Here is a 14,247-nt window from a genome sequence, read left to right as displayed (position 1 = left end):
GAGAGGCATATCCGCCTTTTAAATGCCACATTACACCTAAACAAAGAGCATTTGAAGGTTTTCACCTCTTAATATTAAGAGCGTTTGATACTGTTTATTTTAGAGGTGGGTATCTCCTAACGATTCGATTAAAAATCGATTATTGATCCATCTTTAATTTATGTATATGGATGCAGTTTTACATTTCTTTTCATTACACTAAATAAGCTTTATCACTTGCAACTTTTAAAAACAGTGCATTTGTAATAAGAACAGTCGATATAAATCCCATCACATACATTAAATGAATGGAATTGTGTGCAAAACTGAAACATAGGTGCCCTAAAACAAAGAAGTTGGTTGGATATCTGGGTGAGGTGGCTCGCTTCGGTCAGCCAAATTTTAGAACTGTCTGCATGACTTTATTTACAAAAAAATAATCGATTATTGACATTTACTAATCAATTTTACAATCGCCCATGTCCAAATTGCAGTGCGACTAAATAATTTATTTATTTCCCACAGTCCAGGCCAAAAGTTTGGACACACCTTCTCCGCATTCAATGCGTTTTCTTTATTTACTATTTACATTGTAGATTGTCACTGAAAGCATCCAAACTATGAATGAACACATGTGGAGTTATGTACTCAACAAAAAAAGGTGAAATAACTGAAAACATGTTTTGTATTTTATTTTCTTTAAAATAGCCACCCATTGCTCTGATTACTGCTTTGCACACTCTTGGAATTGTCTCGATGAGCTTCAAGCACACCTGTGAAGTGAAAACCATTTCAGGTCTACCTTTTGAAGCTCATTGAGAGAATGCCAAGAGTGTGCAAAGTAGTAATCAGAGCAAAGGGTGGCTATTTTGAAGAAACTAGAATATAAAAATGTTTTTCAGTCATTTAACCTTTTTTTGTTAAGTACATAACTCACATAATGTGTTCACTCATAGTTGTGATGCCTTCAGTGACAGCCTACAAGGTAAATAGTCATGAAAATAAAGAAAACACATTGAATGAGAAGGTGTCCAAACTTTTGGCCTGTACTGTATATTACTGTATATATATATATATATATATATATATATATATATATATATATATATATATATATATATATATATATATATATATATATATATATATATATATATATATATATATATACGCACGCACGCACACTTCCATATAATACACGTAAAACAAACATGTTGAAAATGTTACTTAAATCCCCACCTGTACCGCTGGCTCATTTAGAATAGGTATGGTGTTATTCAAACATTAGAATAGTGAAACCCAGAAAAAATTTACTGTTAGTAATTTAAGCAAAAAATTTTCAGAAAAGTATGCCAATAAAGTTGCAAAAACTTTCAATCGTTTGTCGTGCGTAATATCATTCGATATTTAATATACTGTACGAGTATGAAAGGATTCACTTGTGCAGTTTTTCTTTTTCATTGGCTGTTTGTGTATTTCGGTTACACTCATCTCAACAGTCACAACTGTACAACATGTACAGTAATCTCCTTTGACGGTGTTCTTAAATAAAAACAATTTGATTGTTTTGACCTATTTAAATAGAGTGTTTTGTATATTTTATATTGTACATGTTTAACTTAATGTAAAAATTAATTTTAAATGTTAAACTTAAAGGACACCTAACATGCAAAACCAACTTTTCTTACCTATTGGTACCTGTTTTTGTGTATTTGGGATGAGAATAAGCCCCCAAAAATTTGAAATCAAATCACAGAGGCACAGGAGAGATATTTATAAAACAATCTTGCCTTTGCGTTTGGAATTTGCCCCATTGGTGCCGTATCCCCCAATGCCAGCGGATTATTCATACATGGTAGAAATTTACCCAAAGTGCTTTGCGCGAGTTCGCCATTGTAGTCCGATGTTATAGTCGATAAGTTCATTCTTTTTCTATCGTTTTATTGTGGGGCAGACTGTCTCGTACATGAGCATGTAAACAACTACAACATGGGGGACGTCGGGAGAGCACAGTCGAAGTGGAGGCACGTAAATAAGACCGCCCACAAAAAGACTAAAGAGACGGTTTGAAAATGGTCTGTAAAACATAACATTTTGACCAAAGAACCACCATTACATGTTATGTAGACCCCAAGAAAGTGTTTTAAATGTAGAAAAACATAATATGACCCCTTTAAACTATTGTCTGTTTAAGCTGAGGAGCCATATTTGGTAACTTAAATGCCTCACACACACCTCAGTACAGTCCCTCTCCAGATTGTGCTTCAAATATTACGGCTTTACCACAACACAGATTTTTTTTTTTTTTAAGTTTTAATCGCATTCCACAATTTTTTGGTCTGAAATTAAGCATTTCCAAGCATAAAAATGGCTAAAAAGGATAAAAAGATCAATACTACAGTGGTATTGGCCATTTGATGAGACCAAACCATGTTCAGTATCGAGGCCACTGATTGGCTCAGCCTGAGGCAGCATTACTATATTGAATTAAAATAGCGCTAAGGTGACTAAAGTGGGGTATTTCATGTCTAGAGGGCTGTCATAATCTTGAAAACATTATTCATTTATGTTTTAGCTCGTCCTACTGTACTTTGCGCTCATGTCTGAAACCAATTAACAGCGATCAACGAGGCATGACTTTATGCTGCGATCCAATAAAATAACAGACTTTGGACATCCCTGCAGGTCATTCCCTTGTGGATAGTTTTGCATGATATCTTTATGTGATCATGCATCAAACCTTCATTTTGTATCAGCACTCTGACAACTTTTCTGAACTCAGGTAGTCACCTTGAGGTGGATGTAGATGTTCCCCAGGCTGCAGCAGACCCTGCACTCCAGCATCTTGTCGTCATTGTTGTGTGCGTAGCGCAGCGCTTTCTCGTAGCTCTGCAGAGCTTGCTGGAAGAGGCTGAGGCCCAGGTAGGCGTTGCCCATGCTGAGGCACACCTGGCCGTTGAGCTGCAAGCTGACGGTGGTGCCCTGCATGTTCAGGCAGGTCTTGCAGTAGGACACCGTTTTGTGGAAGTCGCAGAGCTTCTCGTTGCTGCGCGCCAGGTTCAAGTAGCCCTCGGTCAGGTAGTCCGGGTCCTCCATTTCTCGGGCCGTGTCGATTTGATCCAAGGCGTACTGTGGAGAGACAAAACGAGAGCCCATTATGTCAACAAGACACCGTGCACCGGCTCTCGGGTTGCAGGACACTTATTTACTCCGCATTGAGCGCGGGCCGCACATGGATAACCTTTGACCCCTTATCATTCAATAACATAAGCTTGAGGCGTGCACGATTGAATTGTGTCCCATTGCCGGTTAGATAAGAAAAACGGTTATCTTACCTTGAGCATATCTTTATATTTCCCCATTTCTGAGTGAGCTGTGATCAAGCATCCCAAAACGCGAAACTTCCCTCCGGGGTCCGAGGTCTTCTCCAACACTTTAGTCCACACCTGCAGAGCTTTGTCCGTCTGATTGGACTGGTACAACCTCAGGCCCTTCTCGATCTGCTGCTTGGTTTGGTCCTGGCCCATCTCTGCTGCGAGGCGCCTCATAAAAATATTCATTTGCGTTTTAGGCCATGCGACTTCAGCAGAGCGGCGGGAAAAAACAGATCTCGGCCATGCGAAAGACAGAAGCAGACCCCTTGAAGACGATCCCCCCGAGAGGCCGCTGCCAGCAGGCCGAGCACATCCAGGGCTCTCAGCTCCGGCGGCGCTGGAAGGAAACCGGATCCGACGGAGCCCAGCGGCGACACACCGAGAACATTATCACCAGCGGCTTCGTGGTAAAGAGGAGGTCCGGGGAAATATCTTCCACATTTAACCCCCTGATCCCTCTCAGCATGAAAAGATCTTCCTCACATTTGCGAGTGAAAAACGCCAAAGAAACACGTTTCCTATAGCGGAGTGCGAGCAGTGATATCCCAGAATATCTACTCCCTCCACACCCCAAGCCAAAGGAATTTTCAGCACCCCCCCTCCACCTTCCTCGTAGTGCTGGCGCTACAGCAGATGGCCTTGTCACTCCAAACCATGTGTCCCTTCAGGAATTCTGCTCTGTCCCCCAAGGTCAGTGAGCTCCTAGCGATCCACCTTCACACTAAATCCCCATCTCAACCAGTCATTCAACATCCCTGTAGGAGTATGGACAAAAGCCACGAGTTCATCCAAATCCACCACCATGTTGGGCTGTGATGCACGGTGCAAAACGCACGTCAGCTTTGGGTCGCAATCGTGAGTTCTTATTGAGGCGCATATGCAGGGCTCTTCTCAGCGTCAGCAACTGCCGCTTAGAATAGTTCACAAAGTCTGACATGTAACCAGGCTTGGGTTTCAGCTGCACAGCCTCCTGCGACACATCAATGGGATCAAAGTTGTAGGAGCTTTCCCCTCCTTCCACTCCCTTTTTGTCCACCAAGGACACAAAACACACAGCGTCTATGCATGCGCCCTCTCGCTTCTCCTCGGCAATGCAATGCGCACATAAGGCCAGTGAAATAACAACTATATATTTGACAAGAAACAAGTACACCGAAAACACAGTTTTAAGACAAGAACATTTGAAAAAAAAAAACAAAAAAAAAACTGCATCATGTAGTATATTTATGCACATCAACGTCAGACATCTACAAAACACTTCATTACCATGCACAGTGGTACCTCAACTTAAAGAGTTTTTTTAGATAAGAGCAGTCTCTCGGCTAATTGTCATGCTTTAAGTTGCAAGCAAAGATTTGAGTTTTAAAGCAGCCCCACCTTTAGTTGGCATGGTAAAGACATCTGGGTTTACTCGCTAGTATGAGTTTATAGCTAGAAATGGACGTAACTTTGCTTTTCCGGCCTTTGGAAGGAAGAATGCAGGTGTTATATCACTGAATTAAAGAAAGAAATTATCAAAAATGTGACAGAGTGTGGCGCCAACTTGGTGAAGTCTGCACCATACTGGAGGAACATGTGTCGAACACCAGCCAAGAATGTTAAAATAAATGTCTAAACGGCAGACATTTACCCATGAAAATAGGGAGAAGCTGCTGATGGTGTGCTTGACAGACAAACAGTCCACTCTTCAAAGTAAACACTGTACATTATTATTACATTACTTCATAAAACTATTGTAGTTGTTTTTAGTACATTATTGTTTATTGTTGTACAATATTTCTCATCTAAGTTTGTTATTATTTTTTAAAAGGCAGGTTACATGTTAAAACTGTGCTGTTTTGGGGGTGCGGGTGGGGTCATGCCCCAATTAAATTGATTTCAATTAATTTCAATGGCAGACCTTGATCTGCACTACAAGTGTTTTGAGTTAAGAGCTCCGTCACAAAACAAATTAGCCTCGTAAGTTGAGTTACTACTGTCTTGTTAATATACCTGTTATTATTATTCATGCACATGGGGAATAAACATGTTGGCGTGTTCATAATTGGTTACAGATTAGGCAACTTCTCAGCTAAGACGACAATAACAAGCCAAGCGGTAGAGGTAACATAGTCAGACTGTTTTTACACTGATTATGGCAAAATAAACCTGCTTGGTAAACACAACTATAGAAGCACCTGAACATTACACCTACAGCTGGTGGAAATGTGGGCATTTTGAACTTGGTTCTCCTGCTTTCTGCAAAGTTTGTCGTCCAAAAAGTGTCATATATCATTAATGCGATCGCTGCAGAGAGCAGAGGAAGGCTGTAAACGCGTGAGATTGCAGAGAGAAATTGCGTAAATAAGAGAAATGAATATAAGGCATGGCGCCTAAAGAGTTGAGAAATGATTGAGTGAGATTGTTACTAATATTCCCTGTAATAAAGATTATACTGTGGCCACACTTTGACACTGTAGCGGACACATTTGTTCTTACGAATGCGCTCACACAAATAAATTAAAAACTTAATGTTGGTCTGTATACACTATACAAGCTTAATAGTTAACGTTTTGCACTTCATTATGTCTCCCAAACGTAAGGCAGAATCTTCGAGGGGTAGCACACAAACAAAGGAAAGTAGAAAGTGAGGTGAAATTAGACCTTGATAAATGCTCAGTGGAGAAAAAAATGGGTGCAAGCCTGGTCCAACCTGCTCAAACACTGCTACCATCATCAAGGATAAAGATGGTATTTTTGAATGTGTGGAGGGATCTTCTTTATAAAATGGACACTGAGAACTAATCAGCATAGTGGTCTCATTATGGAGAGTTCCTCCTCCCAATAAATCTGTTAGGACTCGGAGTTGTTCTCCTTTTTGATAAACTTACATTTCATTTAATCTTTGTATTACTGTATTTTATATGACCTTAATGTGGTTCTGTGCACAGTGTGAGTGACTAATTACTAGTTTATGTAATTGTTGACATCAGTTAGCAAAATAATTTAAAAAAAGATGATTTTCATGAAACTTCCAGGAAAAAACAAAATGGGATAAAGAACAACTGATTAGATTTAACCAGCTGAGTCATAAGTGATTTTCATTTAACCTTCAGGAAATTAAAAAAAACGGTATAAGGAACATGTGATTACATTTTGGGGGTGATCCGGATCACCTTCTGGATTCAGCATTTTTTTTACTTTTGGGAGGTATAGGGCCTGGGGGAGGTCTGCAGTCTCCGGATGCTTTTCTAGTTTAGGTACAAGATCCGGCTCACGCTAAAACTCGACTTACATCACAATCTATGAACATAATTTGTTTGTAGCCTGAGGACCACCTGTATTTACGACTGGAAAATGCTGAAAGGGATTGTAGTCGAACATTATTATTAGCGGTAGGAATGATGGTAGCTGCAGTATTAGTAGAAGTCCAAGTATAATACATTTAACAACATTGGTCTGCTATTTGGGTTTGTCGTATTTTGCTCAACCCACACTGTTGAGGAAGATGAGTTTTTGGTTGTTTTAAGATTTCTTCCTTAGACAGGAGAATTATTTATCTTAGAAATGTACTGAAGAGTGTGATCCTAAAACTGCTAAAACAACTTTTTTGGGGAATCGGCAGTGTAGAGTTTAAATGACATTCCACGACTAGGACAATCGCACCGATGTACTTCACTCTAAAAAGGTGTTTGGCGGCAAAGTTCTTCCACACCAAATGTGTTCCTATAAAGCTGAAAGCTCATTGTCTAAAACGTCTTCGTAAATTCAACTTGAAGGGAACTTAGCCTGATTTAAAGATGTGTCTCAATACTTGTGTCTCTGTAGTGTACAGCCACATGAGATTCCACAGTGGAAGCGTTAACACTAAGAGATGTTAGGCCAAAACAAATTGCCAGTTCGTGAGAAGGATCTTTATACCTTTGATAACAGACACGACAGACGTGGCTGGGTTGAACTTTAACGTGTTTGCGTCACCTTTCTTACATTTGTCCCTGAAAACGTATATGCATCCATTGCAGCTGGCTACTTTCCACAGAGAAGGAACGCAGCTCCATGCCTCGGGAAAACGCAGGCGGGTGAAGCTCTCCAGTAAAGGGTTGTAGCAAACCAGCGAGTCTCCTTCCCCCACGATGAAGATCACGTCCATGTGGACGGCGGCATGCATGCACCCGGCAAATGGCAGCATGTAAGGTTTTATCTGGCACTTCTGCAACGCCGTGTCAAAACACTGAATGAGGCGTGACGGCTTGGTAAAGAAGTCCATGTCGTTCTCCTCCCCTCCGATCAGGTAGATGGTGCCTCCCAAGTTGACACCGGCGGCTCCCGACACCGCTGTGTCCAGCTGGCTGGTCTCTGTCCACATGTTGTCCTTCACCGTGTAGTAGATGATGGCGTTAGAGAGCGTGTCTTGCAGCGTCTTACCACCTAGCGAGTAGATGGCGTCCTCACTCGACACCGACACCATAGTGTGGTGGAGGCGATCTCTGGGAAGGGGCGCACAACGCTCCCAGTCCATGGTGTGCATGTTGCACTTCCACATGCGTCGGGGGATGGAACCGCCCACCACGTAGAGGTCGCCTCCATGCTTGCAAGCGGCAGTGATCTGGTGGCATAAACTGTTCTGACCGCTAACGCTGATGGCATCGTCCTCATCGCAGTGAAGCGACACAGCCAGAGAGTGTGTCCTTGTGTCCTCCTTACCGATCAGATAAAAGTGGACGTTCTCACCGATTTCCTGCGAACAAACAACGAAAATAGTCTTAAAGAATGACAAGTGATCGTATCGCCACTTTGACAGAATTGACATGACAATGTCCTTGTTCTTCTACATGCAATGTTACATGTGTATCAGGCGACTATGTATTATGTAATTGTATATAGTAGTTCATTATGAATCAGTTAATTATGTAATTAGGCTTAAGAAAAAGTTATATGTCACTATAATGCAGCATTATACAACGAAAGCTTGATATACTGTATGAACTCCGTTGTACCAACCTTTCGATTTTGCAACTCTTGTTTCTGTGTATGAATGTTACCTTTCAGAGCAGCAATTTTGTGCCCGGCAGCATATCCATTGTGCATTGTGCAGCATATCCAGAAATCTGCAAACTCCGGCTTATTAGTAATTCCCAGAGCCCAAAAAAAGTCTGCGGGCTATAGAGCGTTTTCTATTTGGGCCCCAGCACTCTGGAATGCCCTACCGGGAACAGTTAGAGATGCTGCCTCAGTAGAAGCATTTAAGTCCCATTGGACGTCTCTGCGCTGCTGACATGTCTGCATTTCAGATGATCCCCTGCTGGCCCCACTATGGACTGGACTCTCACACTATTAACTAGATCCACTCGACAACCATTGCACCGGTCGCCCGGGGGGGGGGGGGGGGGGGGGGCACATCTGCAGTCCCCTCCGAGGTTTGTCATTGTGCCCATTGGGTTGAGTTTTTTCTTGCCCTGATGTGAGATCTAAGCAGAGGGTGTCGTTGCGGCCTGTGCAGCCCTTTAGACACTTGTGATTTAGGGCTATATAAATAAACTTTGATTGATTGATTGATTGTGGTCGGGCTGATCGCTCTCCAGTGCTCACCGTTCATTCAGTCAGCACAGCGTTGATGTTGGCGACTGTGCTACTTTGTGTGCTTTTTACAACATGTTTCCTAGTCTTGCTAGCTCAACATGACTCCAAAGAAAGCAATGGACAAGCAATGTGTGATTTGAAACATTTAGGAAATATCCACAGCGTTGTCGACTCTTCCTCCCGCTTTCCTTTCACTGTACGCAAAGAAGATTTACCAACAGGGTAAAGTAGATTTTATTTTTTTATTTGTAACCATTGGGTGTCCTGGCTGTTAAAGTTAAATTAGTTTTTCACTCACAGTTTGAAAAACTGTGAGTGCACCACAGGGCTAGTGACAATGTGTGTGTGAGACAGGGTGTGGATTGTTTTGTCTTTGCTATTAAATAGAAAGTCCATCCATCAACCCCTCATTAAGTTTGTTTGATATGCAGTACTGTATAGTGCTTTATAAGGTGTATAAACTTTTATCAAAATATGGACTTTTGTCGAGGTTGGACGACACTATTCATGTTTATATTGTTTCTTATGGAAACATTTGCTTCACCATACACACTTTTATATTTGCGAACCCTGTTTAGGAACCAATTAAGTTTATATACCGAGGTTCCATTGTATTGCTCCTGATAAAAAAATAACTGAATAGAATACACAGTTGTCTTTGAAAAACAATAAAATATTACCTTGAGATTTTCTTGGAGAATACATGCAAACTCCTCCCGCTCCACCTTGTTGTGATTTATCCATGACTCAATGGCCACAGTTGGATTCTGGGAGCTTGGAACTCCATCTGAAGAAACAACAACATCCCATTGAGACATTTGTTTGGTTGTGGCAGAGCATGAACAAGTATTACCTTTAATGACGTCTAATAGCAGACAGAGAGGCAAATTGAGGAATTCCTCTGTCCCGTGAAGTTGGGACAAGTGAATTTTAGCGCAGTGTTTGGCCGAGGTGTACAACTCCTGGTCACTGTGCCGGTCTGCAAGCCACATCACCTGAATAACACCCAGTCATCATAAATTCGTGCTTTAGCATAACAAAGAGAAAAACAAACAACTCACCTGTAGGCAATTCTTGACCTCCACTGTCCGTGAAAGAAAGCGAGAACATTCCTCAAAGAGAGCAGTTAACTGGTACATGTCTGCCATCTCATACGTGTCCTGCAGCTCTTCCACCCTCAGTTTAATGGTGCCATGGTAGATGTAGTCAATCAGCAGCTGGAAGACGGCGGCACTTACGCCTTTTAGCTCAATAGCGCGATTGCGGGACTCTTTGAGGTTGGACGTGAACATGGAGCGGAAGAAACTGCTCTGCGCTGACAGCACGAGTCTGTGCAAGTGGAACTCTTTGCTGTCCACCGTGATGGTGACATCAGCAAACAGGCCGTCCTCCAAACACAAGTCCATGATGCTCTTAACCACACGGCTGGAGTGGGAGCGGTCAGTGAAGGTGTAGCCTTGGAAGTAGTTCTCTTCTCCCCCAACACTGAAGCCCCCCTCCTCACTGGACTCCATCTCTGATGCCTGACTGGGACCAACAACAGAAGACAAACAACATTAGGGGGTTTCAATGTGTGGGAGGAATGGAAGGACTTCAGGGAAGATGTTTTCGTACTCTCCACTTTTCGTTGGATTTGGTTTTAGGGTATTATTTTACAGGTATCACTGTGTTTAAAACCAGGTAAGCTAACTTCAGTTAAGTCTCAGGCAAAGTTGTATTATTGTAGCCTCTGAGGGGAGGCTGACTGTGACAGACTTTGATACAGCAGCACTACATTTTCCAACAATATCGCTCTTTGTCTCTGGCACTCATCGAGGGTGGACGCTCCCCTTCCCTCTCCCTTATCTCTCCTGCTTGCTTCTTTGTCTTGTCTTAACTTTCTTGTTGCCTCTTTTTGCACTGCTCTCCAAATCTAAACATTGGAACTATTTAACTGGCCTCAACGAAATTGACAAGATCTTGGGTTTGGGGGAACCTGTTGGTCGTGACAAAGCGGTTGTTGCTGGACACACAACAGACTCTTGGGAGAAGGAGTTCCGCGTGCCTGGCGACCCTTTTCTGTCGAGGACGTGAAGATATCTACTTATTCGGAATTATGACAACAGGACACCTGCTGATTGGAGTAAGCGTTGCTCTGGTTTGTCCACAAATTGGAAGTTGCTGGCAGTCTTCAAAGTACCCCAAAGCTGCCACAAATGATTGGAGGATGCTGGAAGAACTGTGGACACTCTTGTGATTTGGATTACATTGGACTGTCTGCATCGCAGGATTTTTGAGGACCAGTCATAGACAATTTAGAGTGAAAAGCAAATTTTTAGTTTCACTCGCATACAAAACATTCTAACTTGGATTGTTTCCCTGGCTGCGATACTCTCCCGAAGGACAGTGCAGCGAAGACACAACAAACTCCCTTCTTGTCTCTCATGGACACACACCTGTTGTTGTTGACTTTGGACTTATCGGCTGCACAAGATGAAGGCCGCGGAACAGAGACACACTGTAGGCTTACACACAAACAAAATGCATCCACAAAAATATACGCCACAAATACACCCCCCTTAGGAGCCCAGTCTAGATTGTATTTTTTTTCTCATCCTTCCCCAGCGTTTTACCTTTTTCCCCATCTTTTACGGGGCGCCTTGTGGCGACCCATCAGCGTTCCTGTTCTGTAACCCTGTACACCAGTGGAGGCTCCTCCATAGAGGTGGAGGAGGCCTGGCCTCCCCAATAATTTGAGAGAAGAGAGAGATTTAAAAAAAAACAATAAATATATTTATTTTATTTATTTATTTTAACAAAAAACATATTTTTTATTTTTTATATTCATATTATTTTAGTTTTGTTCATAAATCTAAATGTTCCCATGGCTAAAACCCAATATTGCAATTGTAAAGCAACAGGCCAGATTTCCCTATCAGTTTGTATTAAGGGAGGCCAGGCCTCCCCTAGGAAATTAGCTTCTCATAGAAGTCAATGTAATGCATGCTTTTTCATGCCAATATGTGATTGGCCAGATCACTGAAAATGGGTGGGCAACGGAGGCCTGGCCTCACCATGCATTGTGTCCAGGGCTGAAAGATTGACATTTTGTTCGTCCAATCACATGCTACTGGTTCATTTGGAATCAATCCTTTCCTTTCCTAATCAACACAGAAGCCATTTTGAGAATTCGCCAGCCACTTCAGTCAAACAAACACTCGCCATAGTGGCTACGAGTGTCCTATCAACTTGTGCTTTTCAGGAAATTTAGAGAACACCCCTGGCTATCATCCGTGAAGTTTATAGCTCATATAGCCAAATACTTTTGCTTAAAACGACCTCGGAAATCGGCGAGATTCTGGCGCAATTTGTACTTTTTTTTTAATTGTTGAAGGGAAACAAAAAGCAGAGACAAGACCGTTTTTGCAATCAACGTTACAGTTTTTTTTAAATCTGGGGATGGATGGCTGAGTTGGACACGTTCTGGATCCACACGACCTGTGAGTATTCTCACTACTTTGCTCTCAAGAAATTGCAGTACAATCTGAATTACTTTTTGGATGAACTGGGTGTCTACCAGTGTTACACCACTAGTTCTCAGTAGTAATAACACTCCATTTCATGTCTCTCAGTAGATGAAGCCAGCTGCAACCCGTAGAGTGGAGTCGTGGAGAGAGCCCCTCGCCCCTCAGCTAAACCAGAGGTGGGTTGAAATCTCTACCAGTGTTATACCACTAGTTCTCAGTAGTAATAGCAGTGTTACACCACTAGTTCTTAGTAGTAATAACACAAAATTTCATGTCCTGTATTTCTCAGTAAATGAAGCCAGCACCAACCTGTGGAGTGGAGTCCAGGAGAGAGCATGCCGCCCCTCAGCTAAACCAGATGTGAGTTGAACTAATTAGATGTCTCTACCAGTGTTACACCACTAGTTCTCAGTAGTAATAACACTCCATTTTGTCTGTGTTTCTCAGCAGATAAAGCCAACTGGAACCATATTTTTACATATTTTATATTAAATATATTGAATAAAACTACATATGATAAAGAAAGTGTTATCTTATCTTTTTTATATGCTAAACTTGATTAAATTGGTGATTACATGTTGAAGCTGTAGAAGAATGAAAAATGTAAGCTAAACAAAATTGTTTTTAACTACATAATTAAAATTCCTGCCTTTTACACATGTTCACTTGGCGTTTATATAACATCCAAATGTCATTTCTCAGCTTAATTATCAGGCAGGCTCATAGACTTACAGCAATGTAATTTCTTCAGGAAGGCACAAGGCTAAGCTCTGCACAATGAATTGCATCAGCAAGAACTTTCTGACTGTAGCTTACACTCCAAATAGTATGCCTTTGGCCAGCACAAAGACAGATAAGAGAACAGGGAACATTCCATCGCGAGTGAAGTGAGCAAGCGGAAAAAAATGGCCTCCTCAATTCTGGAAGTCACCAGCCTCCACTGCTGTACACTGTTTGTTTGTCTAATCTTGAACGGGTTTGTGCTGAAAACAAAGTTTCGTTGTACTTGTGCAATGACAATAAAGACCTATCTATCTATCTATCTATCTATCTATCTATCTATCTATCTATCTATCTATCTATCTATCTATCTATCTATTAACATTGGGGGGAAAACCATCAGAAAACAGCTTATTGTACATGTCTATTGTATAACTATATATATACTTGAGCAAAAAATGCAGTTAAGGTAAAACACACAGTAGTCTTGATATATATATTAAAAAAATTGACCCAAATTCTGTCCATAACAAATGTAGACTCCCAAAAAAATGCGATGACCTGATATGTACTACAAGTATAATTTATATATCTATGTATTATGAACATTTTGTGTAGCTGATAGACAATAACACACATAATGCATAACAACATTGTTAGATGCAATCCCACCACCACTGAGTAATAGCGACAGCTATGCTATGCTAACGTGAGATGTAATGTATAGAAGCTGGTCAGCACACGTTGGCTCAGTTCTATATAGCGTTGAAAAAAATCATACAACCGCGATTTTACATGACTGTAATTTTGCCAGAAATAAGTGAGAATATTAATACTAAAGCGTCACACCCACCTTTAACTTCGCTACTTTCCCATGAAGATGCAGCGAAACACCGGAAGTAAATAAACTTTTTGACGGTCAGCTGACGCTGCTTCTTCTTCTCTTTGTCTTTTTCAATGGCGATTGGCATTGCTTTTTGCGCCACCGAGTGGTACGGAGTGTGGATTGGGATTCAATATTTTGTTAATATGGGTAACTGTTCACATTTTTAAAAGTTCTGTTATCTGTTATATTCATCTATAACTGCCTTTTGCAAAAACACTGCAGA

At 41.4% G+C, this 14,247-nt stretch overlaps 2 protein-coding genes and 1 long non-coding RNA gene across 5 annotated transcripts in view; 1 reads left to right on the top strand and 2 right to left on the bottom strand.

The window, feature by feature from the left end:
• The window catches only part of rapsn (receptor-associated protein of the synapse, 43kD), a 31,637-nt gene extending 27,753 nt beyond the window's left edge, over positions 1-3,884 (bottom strand). The window contains exons 1-2 of one of the 2 annotated variants that reach the window (XM_062036061.1): positions 3,315-3,884; positions 2,770-3,108 (exon numbers count right to left, since the gene is read on the bottom strand). In XM_062036061.1, coding sequence (XP_061892045.1) covers positions 2,770-3,108; positions 3,315-3,539 — 564 coding nt within the window. In that variant the 5' untranslated portion in view covers positions 3,540-3,884. The remainder of the gene's footprint in view (positions 1-2,769; positions 3,109-3,314) is intronic. The other variant, XM_062036060.1, reaches the window with a different exon arrangement.
• An 89-nt stretch (positions 3,885-3,973) lies between these two features.
• On the bottom strand, positions 3,974-14,092 carry kbtbd4 (kelch repeat and BTB (POZ) domain containing 4). 2 transcript variants are annotated; one of them, XM_062036059.1, is made up of 5 exons: positions 13,992-14,085; positions 9,974-10,435; positions 9,766-9,907; positions 9,593-9,699; positions 3,974-8,070 (listed from the first exon to the last, which is right to left on the bottom strand). In XM_062036059.1, the coding sequence occupies exons 2-5, from the start codon at positions 10,424-10,426 to the stop codon at positions 7,210-7,212; spliced, it is 1,563 nt and encodes a 520-aa protein (XP_061892043.1). In that variant the 5' UTR covers positions 10,427-10,435; positions 13,992-14,085; the 3' UTR covers positions 3,974-7,209. The 2 variants fall into 2 exon arrangements, with proteins under 2 accessions (XP_061892043.1, XP_061892042.1); XM_062036058.1 differs by having other exon boundaries at positions 3,975-8,070; positions 9,974-10,439; positions 13,992-14,092.
• LOC133641597 (uncharacterized) lies at positions 11,755-13,315 on the top strand. The gene is made up of 3 exons (XR_009824307.1): positions 11,755-12,594; positions 12,708-12,778; positions 12,866-13,315. It is a non-coding gene; the product is annotated as an uncharacterized LOC133641597 (long non-coding RNA).
• Positions 14,093-14,247: the final 155 nt, after the last annotated feature.

Source organism: Entelurus aequoreus, linkage group LG24 (genome assembly GCF_033978785.1).
Source record: "Entelurus aequoreus isolate RoL-2023_Sb linkage group LG24, RoL_Eaeq_v1.1, whole genome shotgun sequence".
Classification (NCBI taxonomy): Eukaryota; Metazoa; Chordata; class Actinopteri; order Syngnathiformes; family Syngnathidae; genus Entelurus; species Entelurus aequoreus.
Note: the sequence above shows the minus strand (reverse complement) of the source record. Positions and strands in the feature narration are given on the sequence as shown.

Coding starts and splice junctions, on each gene's coding strand:
- kbtbd4 (XM_062036058.1), bottom strand. CDS start 10,426: ATGGAGTCCAGTGAGGAGGGGGGCTTCAGTGTTGGGGGAGAAGAGAAC. Junction 9,700..9,765: donor GCTATTAGACGTCATTAAAG/GTAATACTTGTT, acceptor TTGTTTCTTCAG/ATGGAGTTCCAAGCTCCCAG. Junction 8,071..9,592: donor TTCTCCAAGAAAATCTCAAG/GTAATATTTTAT, acceptor GTTTGTTCGCAG/GAAATCGGTGAGAACGTCCA.